The sequence below is a fragment of the Oncorhynchus clarkii genome, chromosome 31, assembly GCF_045791955.1.
Source record: "Oncorhynchus clarkii lewisi isolate Uvic-CL-2024 chromosome 31, UVic_Ocla_1.0, whole genome shotgun sequence".
In the NCBI taxonomy this organism is placed as follows: domain Eukaryota; kingdom Metazoa; phylum Chordata; class Actinopteri; order Salmoniformes; family Salmonidae; genus Oncorhynchus; species Oncorhynchus clarkii.
The window spans coordinates 39,194,268-39,220,620 of NC_092177.1; the positions used below are offsets into that span (position 1 = coordinate 39,194,268).

The 26,353-nt window shown below is 45.6% G+C and overlaps 1 protein-coding gene across 6 annotated transcripts in view; it reads left to right on the top strand.

Moving 5' to 3' along the window:
* LOC139390606 (prominin-1-A-like) overlaps positions 1–26,353 on the top strand; it is a 119,376-nt gene that overhangs the window by 61,580 nt on the left and 31,443 nt on the right. For all 6 annotated transcript variants that reach the window (XM_071137837.1, XM_071137841.1, XM_071137838.1 and 3 more), the window contains one exon: positions 26,218–26,338. In XM_071137837.1, coding sequence (XP_070993938.1) covers positions 26,218–26,338 — 121 coding nt within the window. The remainder of the gene's footprint in view (positions 1–26,217; positions 26,339–26,353) is intronic.

Consider the following 26,353-nt stretch of genomic DNA (forward strand, 5'->3'; position numbering starts at 1 on the left):
ACCATCTTCCTCTGCCGGCTCGGGTGCTGAGCCCATGCAGCTGGGAGGTATCCGCATCTCGACTAAGGAGAGGGAACGGAGAATCACCAACCGCCTCTGTCTCTATTGCGGTTCCGCTGGTCATTTTGTCACTTCATGTCCAGTAAAAGGCCAGAGCTCATCAGTAAGCGGAGGGCTACTGGTGAGCGCTACTACTCCTGTCTCTCCTTCAAGATCCTGCACTACCTTGTCGGTCCATCTACGCTGGACCGGTTCGTCAGCTTCCTGCAGTGCCTTAATAGACTCTGGGGCGGAGGGCTGTTTTATGGACGAGACCTGGGCTCGGGAACATGACATTCCTCTCAGACAGTTAAAGGAGCCCACGGCCTTGTTCGCCCTGGATGGTAGTCCTCTCCCCAGGATTCAGCGTGAGACGCTACCTTTAACCCTCACTGTTTCTGGTAATCATAGTGAAACCATTTCTTTTTTAATTTTTCGTTCACCTTTTACACCTGTTGTTTTGGGCCATCCCTGGCTAGTTTGTCATAATCCTTCCATTAATTGGTCTAGTAATTCTATCCTCTCCTGGAACGTCTCTTGTCATGTGAAATGTTTAATGTCTGCTATCCCTCCTGTTTCCTCTGTCTCTTCTTCACAGGAGGAGCCTGGTGATTTGACAGGGGTGCCGGAGGAATATCACGATCTGCGCACGGTGTTCAGTCGGTCCAGGGCCACCTCTCTTCCTCCACACCGGTCGTATGATTGTAGTATTGATCTCCTTCCGGGAACCACCCCCCCCCGGGGTAGACTATACTCTCTGTCGGCTCCCGAACGTAAGGCTCTCGAAGATTATTTGTCTGTAGCTCTTGACGCCGGTACCATAGTCCCCTCCTCCTCTCCCGCCGGAGCGGGGTTTTTTTTTGTCAAGAAGAAGGACGGGTCTCTGCGCCCCTGCATAGATTATCGAGGGCTGAATGACATAACAGTGAAGAATCGTTATCCGCTTCCTCTTATGTCTTCAGCCTTCGAGATCCTGCAGGGAGCCAGGTTTTTCACTAAGTTGGACCTTCGTAACGCTTACCATCTCGTGCGCATCAGGGAGGGGGACGAGTGGAAGACGGCGTTTAACACTCCGTTAGGGCACTTTGAATACCGGGTTCTTCCTTTCGGCCTCGCTAACGCTCCAGCTGTCTTTCAGGCATTAGTCAATGATGTCCTGAGAGACATGCTGAACATCTTTGTTTTCGTTTACCTTGACGATATCCTGATTTTTTCACCGTCACTCCAGATTCATGTTCAGCACGTTCGACGTGTCCTCCAGCGCCTTTTAGAGAATTGTCTTTTTGTGAAGGCTGAGAAGTGTACTTTTCATGCCTCCTCCGTCACATTTCTCGGTTCTGTTATTTCCGCTGAAGGCATTAAGATGGATCCCGCTAAGGTCCAAGCTGTCATTGATTGGCCCGTCCCTAAGTCACGCGTCGAGCTGCAGCGCTTTCTCGGCTTCGCGAACTTCTATCGTCGTTTCATCCGTAATTTCGGTCAGGTGGCAGCTCCTCTCACAGCCCTTACTTCTGTCAAGACGTGCTTTAAGTGGTCCGTTTCCGCCCAGGGAGCTTTTGATCTCCTCAAGAATCGTTTTACATCCGCTCCTATCCTTGTTACACCTGACGTCTCTAGACAGTTCGTTGTCGAGGTTGACGCGTCAGAGGTGGGCGTGGGAGCCATTCTTTCTCAGCGCTCCCTCTCTGACGACAAGGTCCACCCATGCGCGTATTTTTCTCATCGCCTGTCGCCGTCGGAACGTAACTATGATGTGGGTAACCGCGAACTGCTCGCCATCCGGTTAGCCCTAGGCGAATGGCGACAGTGGTTGGAGGGGGCGACCGTTCCTTTTGTCGTTTGGACTGACCATAGGAACCTTGAGTACATCCGTTCTGCCAAACGACTTAATGCGCGTCAGGCGCGTTGGGCGCTGTTTTTCGCTCGTTTCGAGTTCGTGATTTCTTATCGTCCGGGCTCTAAGAACACCAAGCCTGATGCTTTGTCTCGTCTCTTCAGTTCTTCAGTAGCCTCCACTGACCCCGAGGGGATTCTCCCTGAGGGGCGTGTTGTTGGGTTGACTGTCTGGGGAATTGAGAGGCAGGTAAAGCAAGCGCTCACTCACACTCCGTCGCCGCGCGCTTGTCCTAGGAACCTTCTTTTCGTTCCCGTTCCTACTCGTCTGGCCGTTCTTCAGTGGGCTCACTCTGCCAAGTTAGCCGGCCACCCTGGCGTTCGGGGTACGCTTGCTTCCATTCGCCAGCGTTTTTGGTGGCCCACCCGGGAGCATGACACGCGTCGTTTCGTGGCTGCTTGTTCGGTCTGCGCGCAGACTAAGTCCGGTAACTCTCCTCCTGCCGGCCGTCTCAGGCCACTTCCTATTCCCTCTCGACCGTGGTCTCACATCGCCTTAGATTTTGTCACCGGACTGCCTTCGTCAGCGGGGAAGACTGTTATTCTTACGGTTGTCGATAGGTTCTCTAAGGCGGCTCATTTCATTCCCCTTGCTAAGCTTCCTTCTGCTAAAGAGACGGCACAGATCATCATCGAGAATGTTTTCAGAATTCATGGCCTTCCGTCGGACGTCGTTTCGGACAGAGGTCCGCAATTCACGTCTCAATTTTGGAGGGAGTTTTGCCGTTTGATTGGGGCTTCCGTCAGTCTCTCTTCCGGCTTTCACCCCCAGTCTAACGGTCAAGCAGAACGGGCCAATCAGACTATTGGTCGCATCTTACGCAGTCTTTCTTTTCGCAACCCTGCGTCTTGGTCAGAACAGCTCCCCTGGGCAGAATACGCCCACAACTCGCTTCCTTCGTCTGCGACCGGGCTATCTCCTTTTCAGAGTAGCCTCGGGTACCAGCCTCCGCTGTTCTCATCTCAGTTCGCCGAGTCCAGCGTCCCCTCCGCTCAGGCTTTTGTCCAACGTTGCGAGCGCACCTGGAAGAGGGTCAGGTCTGCACTTTGCCGTTATAGGACGCAGACTGTGAGGGCTGCTAATAAGCGTAGAACTAAGAGTCCTAGATATTGTCGCGGTCAGAGAGTTTGGCTCTCCACTCAGAACCTTCCCCTTAAGACGGCTTCTCGCAAGTTGACCCCGCGGTTCATTGGTCCGTTCCGTATTTCTCGGGTCATTAATCCTGTCGCAGTTCGACTTCTTCTTCCGCGATACCTTCGTCGCGTCCACCCGGTCTTCCATGTCTCCTGCATCAAGCCCGTCCTTCGCGCCCCCGCTCGTCTTCCCCCCCCCCCCCCCCATCCTTGTCGAGGGCGCACCCATCTACAGGGTCCGTAGAATTTTGGACATGCGTCCTCGGGGCCGTGGTCACCAGTACCTCGTTGATTGGGAGGGGTACGGTCCTGAGGAGAGGAGTTGGGTTCCCTCTCGGGACGTGCTGGACCGTGCGCTGATCGAGGATTTCCTCCGTTGCCGCCAGGTTTCCTCCTCGAGTGCGCCAGGAGGCGCTCGGTGAGTGGGGGGGTACTGTCATGTACTGTCATGTTGTGTCTTGTCTCTGTCCTTTCCCTTCACCCTGTCTCCCTCTGCTGGTCGTTGTTAGGTTACCTTTTCTCCCCCTCTTTCCCCCAGCTGTGTCTTGTCTCCTCCTAACCACCTCGTCACCCCTTTTCCCACCTGTTCCCTTTTTCCCTCTGATTAGGTCCCTATATCTCTCTCTGTTTCTGCTCCTGTCCTTGTCGGATTCTTGTTTGTTGTGTTTCATGCCTGAACCAGACTATCGTCATGTTTGCTGTAACCTTGTCCTGTCCTGTCGGAATCTGCCGGTCTATCTGAGCCTACCTATGTTTGGTTATTAAAGAAGCTCTGTTTAAGTTAGTTCGCTTTTGGGTCCTCATTCACTCACCGTAACAGTATATATGGAAAAATAAGTTTAAACATTTCGACCAAACGATTGGTCGAAAGAACAGGAAGATTCTCTGTCGACCAAGATTTTTTTAAATCGGTGACGGTCCTAGATGAAAGTGATATTGCGATATTATTTAGAAAATACGGATTTGTTTCCTGTTTGTTTTGCAACCAAGACTGTGACATGAGCTCTTGGTGGATCTCCTAGTTTGAAAGATAAGCATTTGTGTGGTAGATAAAGACGTCTTTCATTCCTTTGTGTAACTTTTCTTTGTGGACAGATAGCAGCTCTGCTTCTGTCCCCTACATGTTACAGTTTGGAGAATACAGTGGTCCTGTTCAGCCCTTTATGTGGCCAAGGGGAACGGCGTTATCTTTCTGGTTACGAAAGAGAAAAGCTATGTCACGCACACACAGACACCGGCACACACACTCACACATGTGAATGGACACATTCATGCACATGCACAAACAAACATGTGGCAGGAATTCCCTGACATGAATGTGTTACACACACATTATTGCACACAGACAAGACACCACACCACACACATACATACACACACACACACACACACACACACATATGCATGCATTTTGCATGCACACACAAACACGTGTTAGGAATTTCCTGACTTTAATGTATTATGTTTACAAACCTGCATGTTTGCCTGTGTGTGTGTGTGTGTGTGTGTGTGTGTGTGTGTGTGTGTGTGTGTGTGTGTGTGTGTGTGTGTGTGTGTGTGTGTGTGTGTGTGTGTGTGTGTGTGTGTGTGTGTGTGTGTGTGTGTGTGTGTGTGTGTGTGTGTGTGTGTGTGTGTGTGTGTGTAGTTGCGTGCAGCTATACTGGGCACTGGCTGGCCCAGTGAATGACCATAGGCAACATCACAGTGATGCCAGTCCTCCGCTTGACTGGGGATATTTGTGTCCAGTGGCAGCTTGGAGGGACTTCTCACTGGAGAGAGAGAATCTAAGGGACCCTGAAATCACAGCAATAGAATTGTCTTGAGCGTTGGTTAGATGGCTAAGGACCCCATCATACCATAGCATATAGAAATAAACAAACGTACAGTATGTTGTCTTATCATCAGGTGAATGATAATGGCAAGGAGAAGTAAGCAACATTTTTAAGTTAATAGATTTGGGTTTTGTTTCTTTATTTTGACCTCACCACATTAACTCTTAACGTATCCTATTAGCTACAAAAGGTGACTCCAAACACATTTTCACTAAGAGCAGCTTTTTAGCTAGTTAAACAAAGGTTAGGCACCACTCTCCTTGGTCAAATAACCCTTACACAGCCTGGAGGTGTGTTTTGGGTCGTTGTCCTGTTGAAAAACAAATGATAGTCCCACTAAGCGCAAACCAGATGGGATGGCGTATTGCTGCAGAATGCTGTGGTAGCCTTGCTGGCTAAGTATGCCATGAATTTAAAAAAAAAATCACAGACAGTGTCACCAGCAACGCACCCCCACACATCACACCTCCTCCTCCAATCTTCACGGTGGGAACCACACATGTGGAGATCATCCGTTCACCTACTCTGCGTCTCACAAAGACAAGGCAGTTGGAACCAAAAATCTCAAATTTAGACTCATCAGACCAAAGGACAGATTTCCACCGGTCTAATGTCCATTGCTTGTGTTTATTGGCCCAAACAAGTCTCTTCTTCTTCTTATTGGTGTCCTTTAGTAGTGGTTTCTTTGCAGCAATTTGACCATGAAGGCCTGATTCACGCAGTCTTTTCTGAACAGATGATGTTGAGATGTGTCTGTTACTTGAACTCTGTGAAGCATTTATTTGGGCTGCAATCTGAGGTGCAGTTAACTCTAATGAACTTATCCTCTGCAGCAGAGGTAACTCTGGCGGTCCTCATGAGAGCCAGTTTCATCATAGCGCTTGATGGTTTTTGCGACTGCACTTGGAAAAACCTTTCTTGAAAAGTTCTTGAAATTTTCCAGATTGACTGACCTTCATGTCTTAAGTTAATGATGGACTGTCATTTGTCTTTGCTTATTTGAGCTGTTCTTGCCATAATATGGACTTGGTCTTTTACCAAATAGGGCTATCTTTTGTATACCACCCCTACCTTGTCATACACAACTGATTGGCTCAAACGCATTAAGAAAGAAAGAAATTGGTGACTACCTCATTAAGCTGGTTGAGAGAATGCCAAGAGTGTGCAAAGCTGTCATCAAGGCAAAGGGTGGCTACTTTGAAGAATCTCAATTATAAAATATATTTTGACTTGTTTAACACTTGTTTTGGTTACTACATGATTCCATATGTGTTATTTCATAGTTTTGATGTCTTCACAATTATTCGTCATTGTACAAAAAAGGGTATAAATAAATAAAAACCCTGGAATGTGTAGGTGTGTCCAAACTTTTTGTGGACCCCATGTTAAATACCCCTAATTTATGTTATGCACTGCAATCTTAAAGGGACAGTGTGTGTTTATGGATTTGCTTGACACACAATTCCCAACCCCTTATTGCAGACGTAATGGTTCTATTTCATTGATCCGATCCCTTTATGTCTTCTCTGATTCACATAACATGTGATGTCAGTAGTGTTAACCCCATTGTTTCAAGGAGTCTTAACTTCATTTGTGCTTGTGTGTTGTCCATTAGACTTAACCATAGAGAAGACACATGACCAAGCTAAGCTAGCAGCTGCTAATGTTTGTCTCTAAAAAAATAGCTTTGTTAAGCTGGGGATAATAACCTAATAAGAACTAAGGAAATAATCTGGTCACTCCATGTCCACTCTAACAGGCTGACTACGCAATGCGAGCGTTGCAAAAATAAATGTAGAAATCTATATTATTCAATTATTGCACCCACACTGCTCGCGCGCGCCAATGAGCTTCTGCGTTGCCAAGGGCTAAAATAGAACTCAGTTCTATTTCTGATGCAGATCGCGCTGCAAGTCCTGCCTCTCCCATCTCCTCATTGGTTTATAGAAGCAGGTGCCATCTCCTCATTGGTTAAACCCACGTGGGTGACTGAAAGACGAACAAGGTCAGTGGCGGTAATGCACCTAATTTATGAAAGTTGCCAATCCAAATATAAAGTCAAGAGGAGAAAAGGCCTGGAAGGATGAGAGATGACTAGAAACGATTCGGTTGACCATTTAATGTGTGGATTAATTGGTGGAGTAGAGGACCTTGTGCATTTCAGGTAAACAGCAACAGCAAGCTAGCTAAATAAGACAAATTAGCTAGCAAGTGCAAGCTAGCTAGCTAAATTGCCAGTTTGGCCAGTTTGGGTTCCGTGTAACGTCCTTTTTCACTATGATAGTAAGACATTACAAGCACCATAGGTGCTTATGACAAATCTATCAAGGTGTCACGGTGCTGACCTTTGCCCAATACCTGCAGCAAAAGCCTCTACCCCGTCCTCTGGCTAGGCAGAGTACTTTAGGATTTTAGTTACTTCGGTGTAACAAGGGCCTTGCCGTGCGGCCCTACCAACCTTCCTATGTATTTGTAATGGCCCTTCGCGTGAGTTGGGTTTGTTCCTTCTTTCACGTTGTCACTCCCTTATTTTCCGGTCTAGTATGAGGCCTTGGATACTCCTATTTAAATATTCTTAAGCTTTATGGATTCCTCCTATATTTCCTTGCCCTCAAGTTATCTTTACCTATGTATATATCAATACCTAATAACAACTCTTAGTAGTTATTATGCTCGTCAGCTAGTAGTCACTCGGAAACTAGTATTGGTATATGTTTTGACTCTCTTAAAAATATATTATTGTCCACACAATGAAATATTCTTTAGTGCAATCACTTTAACCTATAACCAGGGTCACTTTCTGTTCAGTGAGATTGTCAAAGGCGTTTGCTCTCCAGATCGTTAATCTGGCCTAGTTGTCAAAGTTTCTAGCTTTTATTAAGTCACTCTGTTTTTTTGTCTTATACACATCATTACAATTCAATGGTTATACAGTTTCTCAATACAACAATAATGCTCAATCAATCCTTAATGCTTTAAGCTATGCCAGATAATATTGCAAAACTTTAAATGCGTTAACACTTCTAACAATATTGACTAAATAGCAAAAATAGTTCAATTACCTTAAATGCTCAACCCCTTGGTCACTTTCCTGTAATCGGTATTCTCACTGCAATGACGCTAGATTCCCAATTCTAATATCTTAATACACTTACAACTCTGTGTATGGACTCAATATATTGTAACTGGTACTTTGCTGTTTCCTTGTATTGCCAATCACATCTGTACCTGATGTCTCACTGAGTGACTGCCACTTCGTCTGTATTCAAGAGGTGTTTAGACCTCTGTGTTTCGTAGACTCAGTCTCGGGGTCACCAAATTCAACCAAGTATATTCAGATAGTGATCCAATAAGTACTTAGGCAAAATAATCAAATTCTCTAATATATTAACAAAAAGAGTATAGTGCAATAGTAAATTTACCTGTGATGATTCTCCATATGAAGTCTGTCTCATATGTTAACGAGGATCATACTGTCTTATGATCTCTGTTCTCTTTATATACCTTTTTAAAGGGGAAGTTCCCACTGGGGCTGTAACCTTAGGCCTGTGTGTTAAACGGAAGCTTCCTATTATTACCATTTAAGGTCATGTACTACTGACTCCCACATTGCTGCCTCCTGTTATTACCATTTAAGGTCATGCACTACTGACTCTCACATTGCTGCTTCCGTGTTACTGTTGGCTGATTCGACTCAATCATACCAGCTGGTTGTTTCTACCACTGGAGGTGCCGTAGGTGGTATGTCAAGCGTCAGCTGTGAGAAGTCTATGATAGGTATCTCCTCGGCTTCTCCCTGTTGTCCAGTTTCTGCAGGTGCGGTCCATGGTTCCATGAGGTCCCGTGAATGCCCTGTGTTGTTGTCCCCATGGCTTGATGGAGTGGGCAGATTCTTTTCATCTCTTGTCACAAAGATATGGTTATGATGGTGCCAATATGCAATATTGGGTTCCTAATTAGGACTGGAGTTGATATGGCAAACCCTGAGTAGTTTATACAACCCTGAGCAGCCAACCACCATGGTTACTTGGCATGGAGTCAATGACGCTAGCATTGTTGTCAGTCTTGCAGTCTAAGGCAACAAATCAAGGTCTGAAACGCCTGTTGTCTACATACATACAGTATGACTACCCAGGGTTCTTGGAGGGGAAGGACTGTGCTGTTTCCTGCAGGTGCGCTGCACACACACACACCCACATACACATACACAAAAATACCTGTTGTCCTCCATCGTACAGCTAACTCGGAGGGGAAGGGCTATGTTACTGTGTACTTTGTGTTAGGTGCTCGGAACTGACACTGTGTCCTTACATGACAGGACCCTGGGGGGCTAAGCCGTGTGTTAGTGTCTCGCAATGCCAAAGCCCTTTTAGTCAGCGTAACACTGAATGATGTATTCACTGGTTCATTCTTCATGGGAGATGTTGCTGAGCTAAATTCAGATTTTGAGTGTGACCATCTGTGATTTGAAAAATGGAAGAATCCTTCCTAAAGTTATTTCCTGAGAATAAATGGATGAATGTTTTGTAAATGTTTTTGATATAGTTTTTATTGTGTGTGTGTGTGCGTGTGTGTGGTTGCTGCCTTAATAGTTGTCTTTAGTAAGAGTAGTGACATACTGTGTCATTCACGAGGTTTGCTGCGCTCTTGAAGTATAGATCCACTTTTTAAGTGGTATTGTATGCTGTACGCTGTCTTTTCTTGAAAAGATAATGAATCATGAGATTATGGGCTCTATTTGAACAAACCTAACGCGATGGTAAATCTTAGCGTTGGCGGTAGCGTTATAGGTTCGGGGGGTGTCACGTTGGCATGAAGGATCGGGAGACAGACGCAGAAAGGCCTCTTTAGTGTCCTAAGTTTTCATAACTGTGACCTTAGTTGCCTACCGTCTGTAAGCTGTTAGTGTCTTAACGACCGTTCCACAGTTGCGTGTTCATGAATTGTTCATGGTGCATTGAACAAGCATGGGAAACGGTGTTTAAACCCTTTCACATGAAGATCTGTGAAGTCCTGAAAAAGGGATGTTTCTTTTTTTGCTGAGTTTATGTTGACTGCTTTGCTGCTCCTGATATTTTAATTAAGTATTGGTTATAGGCTACTGATTAGGCTACTGTGTGCCTCCGCTGGCCAAATCAATGCCGTAATCTATTGAGTTACCGCTAAGGCCCTCATTTGGTGAGTCTTAGGGACACAGTACACACCTCAAATATTTCCACCCCTCTCCTCAGCGCAAGTGAGCTAATATAAGACAGGTAAAGGACCAATCCTGGCGCCAGAGTTGGAAAATAGCAGAGCTTTTACAAGTTGAAATGAGTGTGAGTTTGACGAAAAATCTCAGCCTTAACGCCAGATGAAAACAATCCTATATGTTAAATGGTTTGAAAGACGACGGCAGTCATTTTCCTTCCTTAGCCTAAGTGCTAAGCACAGTTCTGTGGTATGTAGGCTTCACGTGTTTCTTAACCAGAAGCATCCATTTACCTTACATTTTACACCTAATTTTAGACCCATACACTCATGGCATTGTTCAGTCTTCACACAAAGCATGGTGCTAAACCCCTTTTTGCTTTTGCTTGACCCTTTGAACTACAGATCATATCAGTGAATGTGACGTAAAAGGAGAAGAGTACTTTAGTGTGCATCACTTCATCAACATAACCATTCATCAACATAACCAAGACCTGTCGATTTCAATCTAGCTTGTGTCGTGTTACCCAGCTGTTATTTAAAGGCCGATAATTAGTGGGCACTCTACCTTTGAGCAAAATACGAAAGGCAACATCTTACTCCATGCTGCATCTTGCAGACCAGATTGTGAGACTGTGGGTCAGTTCCTGTTAGGACGTTGTACATCTAGAGTAGCAATGGCCAACCCTCCTCCTGTAAAGCTCCTGGGTATGCTTTTCTTTTGCTCCAGCTCTGCTCCAATACACCTGATTCTGTTGATCAGCCACTCGTGTGAGTATCTTTCGTATCTTGTTTGGCTGAATCGGGTGTGTTGGAGCAGGGCTGTTATAGTCCTGCATGCCCCTGAATAGAGTGTTGACCACCCCTGTCATTCATAGAAAACAGAAACGGGGCTCTCTAGAGACTGGAGAGAGTGAAAGAGAGGAGGACTGGGAAAGCACTGTCCTGTCCTAGCACAACACAGCTGAATACAGGCCATTGTTAGCCCAAGCAAAGCCATGGAGCCACTAGACCGTGTAATGCTACACTGCCGTTACTGGCCTATATGATTTGCTATAGGCCAACAGTTTGCGCTACACTGTGTTCACAGTTATGATGACTTGTTATCGAGTTATGTTATCACGTCTCGTTGACTTTGTTGCTCTTGTAGGCGTTCATTTCATACGGCGAATTTCGTCAAGTTGCTATACAGCTAACTATCGCAAGACGAGTCGCTGTTTTTCTCCTGAAACATTTTGTTTTGTTGACTCGTTGAATGGGTCCACACACGCTGTAGTCTGTTGACAGTCTCCCTGCTCTGGTGAGAGCTACGGTTTCAGGTCAGAATGTAGTCACTAGACCAGGGTCCATTCTCTTCCACAGTTCCTGCCATCTTCAAAGCCCCTTTGTTCGGTGGAGATTCCGCTGACCTTGCTGGACAATGCTGACACAGAGGGAGAGAGAGGGAGAGAGAGGGAGAGAGAGAATGATAATTAGAATGAAAGAATGAATGGGTTAGGGACCGAAAGAGAGATAGAAAATGATGGGAGAAGGGACATTAAAGTGAGAGAATGAGGGAGAGGGAGGCAGTTGCACAAAAGGCCTGTCGTCTGGCAGCCATTTTGAATCTCCCTTGATCTGCCTGCCTCAATGCCTACTGCCTAGCTTTAGTAGCATCATGTCCATGCAACCTACATGTTAGCCAATAGCCACCATAATGATTTCCATTTTGCTCTCCCAAGAGCTTGTCTCTATATGAGCATCAGCACAAAACCTCAGGACTTGGCACACATACCACATGCAAACGGGCAATCTCTCTCAGTTAGGGCTGCACACTTTCTGATACAGCTGCCAATGACATACACATGATGATTCATCATTTCAATGCATGATGAGCACACACTACACACACACACACACCCACACACACACACACACACACACACACACAGAGCATTCTCACACACTGTGAGACCAGCTCCAGTCCCAGGGATGCAGTGTGAATGAACAGCAACCTGAGAGACCGAGCAGAGAGACAGCTGGGTATCTCTCAGCGGTGGTAAACCCTCAAGCGTTAGGGCTAACATTCCGTTAGCATAAGCGGAAGAGTGATGGAGTGAGCATGAATGACAACGCTCATTATATTCACCTACCCAGGTCATGTCTCTCCTTTATCTCCATGATGCCCCATGCGAAGCTGACACTGTTCATACACGCACACACACACACACACACACACACACAGAAGAAACATGCACACACACACAAACACACTGTACAGTACATAGTACTCCCCCACTCTCCCCGCGCACACAGACACACACATCTGGGATGAATGACTCATGAGTGACTCAAAATAGATCGGAATGCATGCTAATAATAATTTACCTCATTTTCCTAACACAGACATAAAGCACACACTGCAAATGCACACACTCCATCTCAACTGATCAAAACATTCAAAACCCATAGGAAAACAGACATTCTGACTCATTCTTACAGTGAGTCATCCTATCTCTTTATTGAGCTGCTTGCTAATTATTTTAAAACATTTCATATTTCTATAGATGACATATGCAGTACAATGTTGTTTGTGTACTGCACTTTGACCAGGCATCCCAAATGCACCCTATTCTCTATACAGTGCACTACTTTGCACTACAGTATATAGGGAATAGAGTGCCATTTGGGACATAACCAATGTTAACATTTTGCCCAAAAGCACATGCTGCTGGTTGCGTACCTCAACCTCCATAGACACTTCCACAGTCTTTTCTCAAATCCTTTACTTATAAGCCCCTCTCTCACTACCGTACCAAGCAGGGTGGTTCCCAAACTAGGGGTTGCGACCCCCCGTGGGGTCGCCTGATATGAAAATGGGGTCGCGGGATAATTTCCAAAATCCTGAAAATAAATATATAATTTCTGTCTCAGTTGCACGTGAATCATTCCCACAGTGAATGGGTAGGCTCGCTACTCTATGAAACCACACACTATTGCAGAGACTTTGATATTACCGGCCTCAAACTGACATGATGAATACAGTGTGTGGGGAGGCAGAGGCACAGGAACTCACATCAATATCTTTGTCAGGTAACACTGTTAAACGAAGAATTTATGCTATTGCTAGCCTCAAGAGGAAACTCTGCCTGATCGACTCAGAAAACTCTCCAAATGGACGTTAGCTGTGAGGGCTAAGATGCCCCATGCATTGACTGTTGTTCACTATAGATGTTAGGAGATGCTATTCGTGTGCAGTGGGGCTATATTGGCAGAAAAACAGATTGCGTATGGGATTGAATGGTGGGCTTTTGCACAGATGGGGCTCCGTCGTTGGCGGGACTGCGGGACTCTAGTTATGAATGTGTCTCCCTCTGCCATATAGACGCATTGTTTCCGCCGAGAGCAAATGGCAGGAAAAGTGCTGAGCACAGAACTCGGCGATACACTGCAGCAGGTAACTTTGATTGTAAACTACATCAAACCCCATCCACTGCGCACACCTGTTCACGAAACTATGTGGAGATATGGGATCTGATCATGACAATGTTCTATTTCACACCAAGGCTTGGTGGTTATCGAGGGGGAGTGTTAGAAATATTTTTTTGCATTGAGAGAGGAACTGTTGTCGTTCACAATGGATGTCAAATAAAATAACAGAACAGCATCAGTAAGTGTCCCACACGAGTGATGACTGCTCACCTCCAATGCTTGGAAGAGCACTTTGGGACCTACTTCCCAATCCGTTTGACTGTGATCCTGGCTCAGATGACATGCCGGTAAGTGAAATCGAATAGCTGATCAAGCTGTCATGTGACCTAATGCTACAGACAACACATTCACGGGTCACTATGGAGGGGTTTTGGTTCCTGATGTAACAGTATAACTTTAGACCGTCCCCTCGCCCATACCCGGGCGCGAACCAGGGACCCTCTGCACACATCAACAACAGTCACCCACGAAGCATCGTTACCCATCGCTCCACAAAAGCCGCGGCTACTACTTCAAGGTCTCAGAGCAAGTGACGTCACCGATTGAAACGCTATTTAGCGCGCACCACCGCTAACTAAGCTAGCCGTTTCACATCCATTACACTCACCCCCCTTTTAACCTCCTCCTTTTCCGCAGCAACCAGTGATCCGGGTCAACAGCATCAATGTAACAGCATAACTTTAAACCGTCCCCACGCCCATACCCGGGCTCGAACCAGGGACCCTCTGCACACATCAACAACAGTCACCCACGAAGCATCGTTACCCATCGCTCCACAAAAGCCGCGGCCCTTGCAGAGCAAGGGGAACCACTACTTCAAGGTCTCAGAGCAAGTGACGTCACCGATTGAAATGCTATTTAGCGCGCACCACCACTAACTAAGCTAGCCGTTTCACATCCGTTACACTGACTCAATTAATGCCCTCTGAGCATTAATGTTGTGTTCAAAACAACTGGGAACTCCTAAATGGGAACTCGGAAATCTCTGACTTCTGACTTAAGTGTGTTCAAGACAACTGGAAACTTGCGAAAAAAAACAAGCTCCAACTGAGAAAAATTGTTTTGAATGGTCGTTAAACTCGGAATTCCAACTCAGGAACTCTGGCCTCTTTCTAGAGCTCTGACATTCCAACCTGAAGATCACTGACGTCATGAATTAAAAATATATATATATTTTTACCCCCAATTTCATGGTATCCAATTGTTAGTAGTTACTGTCTTGCCTCATCGCTACAACTCCCATACGGACTCGGGAGAGATAAAGGTCGAGAGCCATGCGTCCTCCGAAACACAACCCAACCAAGCCGCACTGCATCTTAACACCGCACACATCCAACCTGGAAGGCAGCCGCACCAATGTGTCGGAGGAAACACCGTACACCTAGAAACCTGGTCAGCGTGCACTGCGCCCGGCCCGCCACAGGATTCGCTAGTGCGCGATGAGACAAGGATATCCCTACCGGCCAGACCCTCCCTAACCCAGACGACGCTAGGCCAATTGTGCGTCGCCCCATGGACCTCCCGGTCACGGCCGGCTACGACAGAGCCTGGGCTCGAACCCAGAGTCTCTGGTAGCACAGCTAGCGCTGCGATGCAGTGCCTTAGACCACTGCGCCACCCGGGAGGCTTGACGTCATAATTTGACCTCATATTTTTCAGAGTTCCCAGTTGTCTTGAAATCAAATCAAACCAAATTGTATTTGTCATATACACATGGTTAGCAGGTGTTAATGCGAGTGTAGCGAAATGCTTGTGCTTCTAGTTCTGGCAATACAGTAATATCCAACGAGTAATCTAACCTAACTATTTCACAAAAATTACCTTATACACACAAGTGTAAAGGAATGAATAAGAATATGTACATTAAAAAAATATATAAATGAGTGATGGTATAGAACGGCAAAGGCAAGATGCAGTGGATGGTATAGAGTACAGTATATACATATGTAATGTAGGGTATGTAAACATATAAAAGTGGCATTTTTTTAAGTGGCTAGTGATACATTTGTTACATCAATTTTTCCATTATTAAAATGGCTGGAGTTGAGTCAGTATGTTAGTGAGGGCTGTTAAACAGTCTGATGGCCTTGAGATAGAAGCTGTGTTTCAGTCTCTCGGTCCCTGCTTTGATGCACCTGTACTGACCTCGCCTTCTGGATGATAGCGGGGTGAACAGGCAGTGGCTCAGGTGGTTGTTGTCCTTAATGATCTTTTTGGCCTTCCTGTGACATCGGGTGGTGTAGGTGTCCTGGAGGGCAGGTAGTTTTTCCCCGGTGATGCGTTGTGCAGACCTCACTACCCTCTGGAGAGCCTTGCGGTTGTGTGCGGAGCAGTTGCCGTACCTGGCGGTGATATTGTGCATCTGTAAACGTTTGTGAGTGTTTTTGGTGGCAAGTCGAATTTCTTCAGCCTCCTGAGGTTGAAGAAGCGCTGCTGCGCCTTCTTCACAACGCTGTCTGTGTGGTTGGACCATTTCAGTTTGTCCATGATGTGTACGCCGAGGAACTTAAAACTTACTATCCTCTCCACTACTGTCCCATAGGGGGGTGCTCCCTCTGCTGTTTCCTGAAGTCCACGATCATCTCCTTTGTTTTGTTGATGTTGAGTGTGAGGTTATTTTCCTAACACCACACTCCGAGGGCCCTCACCTCCTCCCTGTAGGCCGTCTCGTCGTTGTTGGTAATCAAGCCTACCACTGTAGTGTCGTCTGCAAACTTGATGATTGAGTTGGAGGCGTGCACAGCCACGCAGTCATGGGTGAACAGGGAGTACAGGAGAGGACTGAGAACACACCCTTGTGGGGCCCCAGTGTGGAGCATCAGCGGGGTGGAGATGTTGTTACCTACCCTCTCCACCTGGGGGCGGCCCGTCAGGAAGTCCAGGACCCAGTTTCACAGGGCGGGGTTGAGACCCAGGGTCTCGAGCTTAATGATGAGTTTGGAGGGTACTATGGTGTTAAATGCTGAGTTGTACTCGATGAACAGCATTCTCACATAGGTATTCCTCTTGTCCAGATGGGTTAGGGCAGTGTGCAGTGGGATTGCGATTGCGTCGTCTGTGGACCTAAGCAAATAAGAGTGGGTCTAGGGTGTCAGGTAGGGTGGAGGTGATATGGTCCTTGACTAGTCTCTCAAAGCACTTCATGATGACGGAAGTGAGTCATTTAGCTCAGTTACCTTAGCTTTCTTGGGAACAGGAACAATGGTGGCCCTCTTGAAGCATGTGGGGGCAGCAGACTGGGATAAGGATTGATTGAATATGTCCGTAAATACACCAGCCAGCTGGTCTGCGCATGCTCTGAGGGCGCGGCTGGGGATGTCGCCTGGGCCTGCAGCCTTGCGAGGGTTGACACATTTAAATGTTTTGCTCACATCGGCTGCAATGAAGGAGAGCCCGCAGGTTTTGGTAGCGGGCCGTGTCATGGCACTGTATTGTCCTCAAAGCGGGCAAAGAAGTTGTTTAGTCTGTCTGGGAGTAAGACATCCTGGTCCGCGACTGGGCTGGTTTTCCTTTTATAGTCCGTGATTGACTGTAGACCCTGCCACATACCTCTCGTGTCTGAGCCGTTGAATTGTGACTCTACTTTGTCTCTATACTGACGCTTAGCTTGTTTGATTGCCTTGCGGAGGGAATAGCTACACTGTTTGTATTCGGTCATGTTTCCGGTCATCTTGCCCTGATTAAAAGCAGTGGTTCGCGCTTTCAGTTTCATGCGAATGCTGCCATCAATCCACGGTTTCTGGTTTGGGAATGTTTTAATAGACGCTGTGGGTACAACATCACCGATGCACTTGCTAAGAAACCCGCTCACCTAATCAGCGTATTCATCAATGTTGTTGTTTGCCGCAATGCGGAACATCTCCCAGTCCACGTGATCGAAGCAATCTTGAAGCGTGGAATCCGATTGGTCAGACCAGCGTTGAACAAACCTGAGCACGGGAGCTTCCTGTTTTAGTTTCTGTCTATAGGCTGGAAGCAACAACATGTAGTCGTGGTCAGCTTTTCCGAAAGGAGGGTGGGGGAGGGCCTTATATGCGTCGCAGAAGTTAGAATAACAATGATCTAGGGTTTTGCCAGCCCTGGTTGCACAATCAATATGCTGATAGACTTTAGTGAGCCTTGTTTTCAGATTTGCCTTGTTAAAATCCCCAGCTACAATGAATGCAGCCTAAGGATATGTGGTTTCCAGTTTACATAGAGTCAAATGAAGAGTCAATAGAGTCAAATGAAGTTCGTTCAGGCTGGGTTGATAATCGAAGAGATTTCTCTAGGTAGATAATGCGGTCTGCATTTGATTGTGAGGAATTCAGGTGAACAGAAGGACTTCTATAGAGTTCCTGTATGTTGTTATGATCACACCACGTCTCGTTAATCATAAGGCTTACACCCCAGCCCTTCTTCTTACCATAAAGATGCTTGTTTCTGTCTGCGCGATGTGTGAAGAAACCAGCTAGCATGTCTCGAGTAAGCCATGTTTCCGTTTCCGTGAAAGCACCATAAAACTCATGGTATGCTACCCTTTGCCAGATCATATCTGTAGGAAGCTGGATTCAGTGCTCTCATCGGCATTAAAACCAAATATCGACCCAGGTCGGATGTGACAGTAGAGATGAGGTGCGCACTGTCGACCACACCCCATGACTTTGGGAAGCTCTGACACGCCATGCATCAAGCACACCTATCTCATTAGTGGTGGTGAGAGAAGAGACATTATGTCAGAATAATTTGCAGTAAGGCGGGTCATGTTTAACAGAGGACGCATGACCAGACCTTCGCCTCCCGAGCCCGTTGGGAGTTGCAGCGATGAGACATGATCAAAAAAAGGGGTAAAATATTTTTGGGAAATAAAATTGTTCTTTTTTTTCACGTCGCAATAATTTTCTAATATCATAATGGGGTCGTGGGCCAAAAAAGTTTGGGAACCCCTGACCTAGCAACTCGGACCGTTTTTAGAAAATAAGGTTATTATTTAGCAACTCGGACCATATTAGAAACTAGGGTTAGTATTCATCAAGCTCTGACCATTTTAGAAACTAGGGTTAGTATTCAGGAGGGATAGAAGGAATCATGGAAATTAGGACTTAATATATGGACAAGGTTCCCGTTGATGTTCCTGGAGCTAATTAACACTAGAAGCACAACACACAGAGCCACAGTATGGACTATTTTAAGTACGGAAGTGACTCTTTTAGATGTATAAGTTATTCACAATATGCAGTAACGTGTTTAGCATGTACTTTACAGAATGTTTACTGCCTGAAAGGTTACATGACAGAGTGTAAAGCCTAGATCTCAAATCATTTCAGTTGAGTGAGCCACAGCATTCCACCTTCAACCATTTCAGTGTGTATTTTTCATTTTAAATTAGTTAACTTTCCCAGAGGAGGGGGGGGGGCATAAGCAGATTCGGTTGGTCAGTTAGTCTGTATTAAATTTTAGGTCCTGTACACTATTCCTATAATGATGGTGGAACAGGTCGGGGTTTTGCTGCAAGGACTTGTACTGCCACCTGCTGGCATTTATATGTTATTGCTGTGCTTATACAAGGATTCCATGAAGTATTTTTGTCAATTATCTGAAAATGTTTAATTTATTAGGTACACCCATCTAGTTCCTCCAGAACAGCCTGAATTCTTCAGGTCATGGAAATGTTGCTCAATTGATATCAAGGGACCTAACTTGTGCCAGGAAAACATTCCCTACACCATTACACCACCGCCACCAGGCAGTTTGCCTGTTTTGCTTTTGCCTGTTTTGCTTTCGCCAAATCCTGACTCTGCCGTCAGCAGGACGCAACAGGACCCGAGATTTGTTTTGACCGGGCAATGTTTTTCCACTCCTCAATTGTCCATTGTTGGTGATCGCGTGCCCACTGGAGCCGCTTCTTCTTGTTTTGGCTGATAGGAGTTGCAATAGACCATCCGTGACAAGGACCGACGAGTTGTGCGTTCCGAGATGCCGTTCTGCATACCACTGTTGCCGTTATTTGCCTGTTTGTGGCCCGCCTGTTAGCTTGCACAATTCTTGCCATTCTCCTTCGACCTCTTGTCAACGAGCTGTTTTCGCCCACAGGACTGCCGCAGACCATTCTCGGTAAACCCTAGACACTGTCATGTGTGAAAAGACCATGAGGACGGCCGTTTCTGAGATACTGGAACCGGTGCACCTGGCACCGACGATCATACCACACTCAAAGTCGTTTAGGTCACTGGTTTTGCCCATTCTAACGTTGAATCAAACAGTAACTGAATGCCTTGATGCTTGTCTGCCTGCTTTATATAGCAAGCCACGGCCAGGTGACTCACGCAGGTCCTCTGGCACTGGCCTTTTAACTGTCCCAAAGCCTAGGACCAAGAGGCATGGAGAGGCAGCCTTTAGTTATTATGCCCCCAGCTGAAACTGTGGACATATTTTAAATGTTTATCTTAAAACACATTTTTAGCTTTGCTTTTCCTTAGAGTGCTTTTTAGTTGTTCAGTTTGTCATTCTTTAGTTTTTTATTTTGTGTTTGTTGTGTAGTAAATATTTCAGCTTTTATTTTCATAGTTTTTTTTTTCTGTAAAGCGCATTGCATTCCAAGTCTGAAATGTGCTGTATAAATAAAGCTTGATTTGGTTTGAATATGATTTGTCTGTAGGAGCGAACCATTTTCGTGAATGGGCAGAGATGGGCAGATTGTCGTCACCTGGAACGCATTCCATATTATGGCAAGAACAGCTAAAATATTAAGATACATTTATTAGGTACAATTTGGTGTTATTTACACTGTACAGAAAAATAAACACAACATACAACAATTTCAAAGATTTTACTGAGTTACAGCTCATATAAGGAAATAAGTCAATTTAAATAAATGTATTAGGCCCTAATCTATGGATGTCATATGACTGGGAATACAAATATGCATCTGTTGGTCACAGATACCTTAAAAGAAAAGGTTGGGGTGTGGATCAGAAAACCAGTCAGTATCTGGTGTGACCACCATTTGCCTCATGCAGTGCGACACATCTTCTTCGCATCGACGTTATCAGGCTGTTGATTGTGGCATGTGGAATGTTGTCCCACTCCTCTTCAATGGCTGTGAAAAAACTGCACATTTTAGAGTGGCCTTTTATTGTCCCCAGCACAAGGTGTACCTGTGTTAAGATCATGTTGTTTAATCAGCATCTTGATATGCCACACCTATCAGGTGGATGGATAATCTTGGCAAAGAAGAAATGCTCCCTAACATGGATGTAAACACATTTTTGCACAGAATTGAAGAAAAATAAGCTTTTTGTGCATATGGAAGATTTCTGGGATTTTTTATTTCAGGTCTTGAAACATGGGACTGACACTTTACATGGTGTTTATATATGTTTTCAAATCTTAAGTAATCATAAGACAGATAAGGACAAATCAGATCGCAGATCTAAAACATTTTTATTTTCTATTAATATAGAAAAAAGACAGTACAATTATTTTATAACGTCAGTTGAGTTGAGTCAGTGTCCTCATCAGACCCTCTGTCTCTTCCGATTGGTTCCCACGGACTCAGAACGTCCTGGGCAAAGGTTTAATTCCCATGTTCTCCTATACTTGGGCCTTGTCACATTTGGGACAATGGCAATGTCACTCTCCTCAACTGACCTAATAATACATTTGATTTTAAGTGCCTTTCAAGTCTCCCGAAGACTCAAAAATATATATATATATACAGTACCAGTCAAAAGTGGACACACCTACTCATTCGAGGGTTTCTTTATTTTTAATAGTGAAGACATCAAAACTATGAAATAACACATATGGAATCATGTCACCAAAAGAAAGTGTTAAACCAATCAAAATATATTTGAGATTCTTCAAAATAGCCACCCTTTGCCTTGAGGACAGCTGTGCACATTCTCTGCTGCAGAGGTAACTTAGAGTTAGTTACAAGTAACAGACACATCCAACATCAACTGTTCAGAGGAGACTGCGTAAATCAGGCCTTCATGGTCGTATTGCTGCAAAGAAACCACTACTAAAGGACACTAATAATAAAGAGAGACTTGCTTGTGTGATGAGGTGGGGTTGGACCCAGGTGCAGCAAATGGACCAGACAAGGCATCAATGGTTTAGGATAACGTAAATACTTCACTGAAAAACAATAAGGTAACAGAAGGATCACAGTAATACTGAAAAAACAACAAACACAAGGACTAGAAACTTACTCAGGCGACAAACACACAGGGCAACCAAAATCAAGCTTCTGCAAACAAGGACAGAAAACACACCTCTTTTACAAGGGGAAATCAAAATGAAATGGTAAGCAACACCTGAGTAACAAAGTATCTAGGGCGGTCTCTGCTGCCAGGAGGAATCATGACAGTACCCCCGCCCCCTCAGGAGTGGTTCCAGCCGCGGAGCCACCAGAATATCCACCTCAGGAACTCCAGTATCCGATTAACCCCTGGATGCCCAGTTAATTTAGAGGAGCGCCCCCATTGTAGTAGTCGGGCCCAGGTTGATCGCGGAATGTAAAGTCTGTTAGTGGGTCCCCCACACGGGGTCAGGTTATCGGGGTCCCTCTCCTCCTTAGAGACATTGTATTGTCGGGACAGGGCGTCTGCTTTATGATTCCTGGATCCCGGGCGATAGGCTAGTGTGAAATCGAACTGGTTAGAAAACAGAGCCCACCTAGCCTGGCGAGCATTCAACCTCTTGGCTTCTTGGATGGAGATCGGGCCCCTTGGCGGAGTCTGAACAGTCGCCTTGCTGCTTCTCGCCCATCGACTGGGTGGTCAAAGACTTGACACAGCTCGGCAGTAGAGGCTAATATGGAGCTGCCGGATGGTGGCTGCTGTTCCCACAAAGCCGTTGCCCACGCCAGGGCCCTGACGCAGAGAGATGATGTAGGCGATCATGGCCCGGTCAGTGTGGAACGAGGAGGACAGTAGCTCAAACACCAGAGAGCACTGAGTGAGGAAACCCTTACATCCTCCCGGGTGGCCGTCATACCGCTCAGGGGGCTGGGATCTTGGGTTCCTGGTGCAGGTTCGCTGATGAAACCCTTACATCCTCCCGGGTGGCCGTCATACCGCTCAGGGGGCTGGGATCTTGGGTTCCTGGTGCAGGTTCCCTGGAGGAACTACAGCGGCGCCTGTAGCACTGGGCGATGAGACTTGGGCATTGGCTCCTCCTGAATTGGGGGCGTGCCGTGGACAGAAGGAATCGGTGAGTGCCCGGAGGGTCTCGTGGATTTGTTCTTGCCATCTTCCCAACAGTGCTCCTTGATAGGTTATGACCTCTAATCTGGTTGATCTCTGCTGGGTCAATGTTATGGCAGAAACATGCTGTGATGAGGTGGGGTTGGACCCAGGTGCTGAAATGAAATGATAAGCAACACCTGAGTAACAAAGAAATTCCTTAGGGCCCTGGTGGAACCATGACAGCTTGGGCCAAGAAATGAGCAATGGACATTGGACCGTTGGAAATCTGTCCTCTGGTCTGATGAGTCCAATTTTTTTATTTTTGGTTCCAACCGATGTGCCTTTGTGAGACGCGGAGTATGTGAACGGATGATCTCAACATGTGTAGTTCCTACCGTGAAGTATGAAGGAAGATGTGTGATGGTGTGGGGGTGCTTTGCTGGTGACACTGTCAGTGATTTATTTAGAATTCAAGGCACACTTAACCAGCATGGCTACCACAGCATTCTGCAGCGATATACACCATCCCATCTTGTTCGCGCTTAGTGGGACTATCATTTGTTTTTCAACAGGACAATGATCTGAAATACACCTCCAGGCTGTGTAACGGCTATTTGACCAAGAAGGAGAGGGATGGAGTGCTGCATCAGATGACCTGGCCTTCAGAATCACCCGACCTCAACCCAATTGAGATGGTTTGGGATGAGTTGGACCGCAGAGTGAAGGAAAAGCAGCCAACAAGTGCACTGCATATGTGGGAACTCCTTCAAGACTGTTGGAAAAGCATTCCAAGTGAAGCTGGTTGAGAGAATGCCAAGAGTGTGCAAAGCTGTCACCAAGGCAAAGTGTGGCTACTTTGAAGAATCTAAAATATGAAATATATTTTCATTTGTTGAACACTTTCTTGGTTACTACATGATTCCATATGTGTCATTTCATAGTTTCGATGTCTTCAATATTATTCTACAATGTAGAAAATATAGAACTATGAAGAAAAACCCTTGAATTAGTAGGTGTGTCCAAACATCTGACTGGTACTGTCTATATAAAATAAAAAAACACAAGATAAAACAATAAAGAGATCAAAAGATAGACTACCTCTTCCATTTCTTCCATGATGAGCCTTCTAGTTGGATACAGCCTGGGCTGCTAGAAGGGCCGGACTCCCTGGTCCTCTTGAAGGTGACCCATGGTGGCAACCTAGGGATCAGGAAACTGTCAGAGTCCTCTGATCCTCTCATTCTCTTGGTGAGCGGGACCCTCTGGTCCTCCGGATCTCTTACGGGAGACTCTTGACGCTTCACGTCTAAACCATTATAATCTAGGGAATGAAAGACAATACACACAATCGGTCACACTTAAAAGACAGCATTTGTCTTCAAAAACGTTCTATGTGATGATGTTTCCTAATAAACTTGGAATTTTATACTCGCCATTGCTCAAAGAACTGTCTGAGTGAGTGCTTTCTGGTTCTGCCTCTCTGCTTCTAAACCAGGTGACCCACGATGGAACCACCTGAGGGGCAAGTATGAGACAGATAGGTGCTCTGGTGATCTCAGGGCCGGAGCTCTGGAGAATCTCATTGTGCTCGCCCACCATGACCTCCGGGTCCACAGGGGCCGTGGCCAGGGCCACTGCCTGGTCCACCTCAGCCCTCTGGGCATGGGTCCTGGCCACCGGGACTTCACGGACCTCATCTTGATCTGAGGATGAGGAGGGTGTGGGCTCGATGAAGAGGCCCACTTCTCTGGACTCTTCTAACGGGTCTTCTGACTCCAATTCAGATTCAAAGCCTGAGTCGTAGCCCTGGTCAGGCTGATAGTGGGAGTCAGACTCGTAGCCATCATTATACACATGCAGCAACATTTTAGCAATAAAAAGGTACACAGATTGTCTCAAAACGACCTGTCTTCTCAGAAGGTGAAAGTGTTTATGGGGGGAATGTTGATTCTGTTTCTAGAATGTTGTGGATTTTAGAATGTTATTGATGGTTTCCACGGCGAACAAAGCTTTCTGAAGCAGGTGATGTCATAATGGTTGGCTATGTGGCCAAGGAGAGATGGACATTCAAATCCAAACAACTTAATTGCCCCCCACCCCCAACCTTCTGTGTGGAGTGGTGCATACAATACCACACATACAAACAATCAAAATAATGAAAAGCAATAAAGGCAATAGATGACAGGACATCATGTACTGTCATTAGCTGGCTCCATGTCCTAGTTCAAAGTATGTTTCAACTCCAATGATTATTTGTGGTATTTGTAAACTGATTAGAGGTCTGTACAGGATTCATAACTGTATAGACAGAAGGTGTGAACAAAAGTTTGACATTAATTGCCTTTCAACAAAATCATAAGCATATAAAGACTGCATTTACACTGGCAACCCAATTCTGATCTTTTGCCCAATTTTTTGAAAATCTGTTGGGTCATAAGACCAATTAGTGGGAAAATAACAGAATTGGGCTGCCTGTGTAATTAAAAAATATATATATATATATTTAACCTTTATTTAACCAGGTAGGCCAGTTGAGAACAAGTTCTCTTTTACAACTGCGACCTGGCCAAGATAAAGCAAAGCAGTACGACAAAAACAACAACACAGAGTTACACATAAACAAATGTACTGTCAATAACACAATATAAATATATATGTACAGTGTGTGCAAATGTAGAAGAGTAGGGAGTTAAGGAAAAAAATAGGATAGGCGAATAGGCCATCAAAAATTACAATTTAGCATTAACACTGGAGTGCAGATGATGATGTGCAAGTAGAGATACTGGGGTGCAAAAGAGCAAGAGGATAAGTAACAATATGAGGATGAGGTAGTTGGATGTGCTATTTACAGATTGGCTGTGTACAGGTACAGTGATCGGTAAGCTGCTCTGACAGCTGATGCTTAAAGTTAGTGAGGGAGATATAAGTCTCCAGCTTCAGTGATTTTTGCAATTCGTTCCTGTCATTGGCAGCAGAGAACTGGAAGGAAAGGCGGACAAAGTAAGTGTTGGCTTTGGGGGTGACCAGTGAAATATACCCGCTGGAGCACGTGCTACAGGTGGGTGTTGCTGTGGTGACCAGTGAGCTGAGATAAGGCGGGGAATTACCTAGCATAGACTTATAGATGACCTGGAGCCAGTGGGTTTGGCGACGAATATGTAGCGAGGGCCAGCCAACGAGAGCATACAGGTCACAGTGGTGGGTAGTACATGGGGCTTTGGTGACAAAACAGATGGCACTATGATAGACTACATCCAGTTTACTGAGTAGAGTGTTGGAGGCTATTTTGTAAGTGACATCGCCGAAGTCAAGGATCGGTAGGATAGTCAGTTTTACGAGGGTATGTTTAGCAGCCGATTCTAGATTTAATTGCAGCCATAAAGCTTAGAATATCTGGATTACAATATTTAAAATGCTCTTATTTTGGTGTGTGCTAGCCTATATCTCTTTTAATGTTCTCTGTGGTTGTATTTCTTGTTTGTCCGCAGGGCTGGAGTACTGTGTGCGTATGCAGCTAACCAGAACCTGAGCTCACAGCTCAAAGGCATGAGGAGATTGGTCAGTAGCAACCTGAGGGACCTGCAGAGTTTTACCAACGAGACGCCAACGGTACAGCTTTTTTTT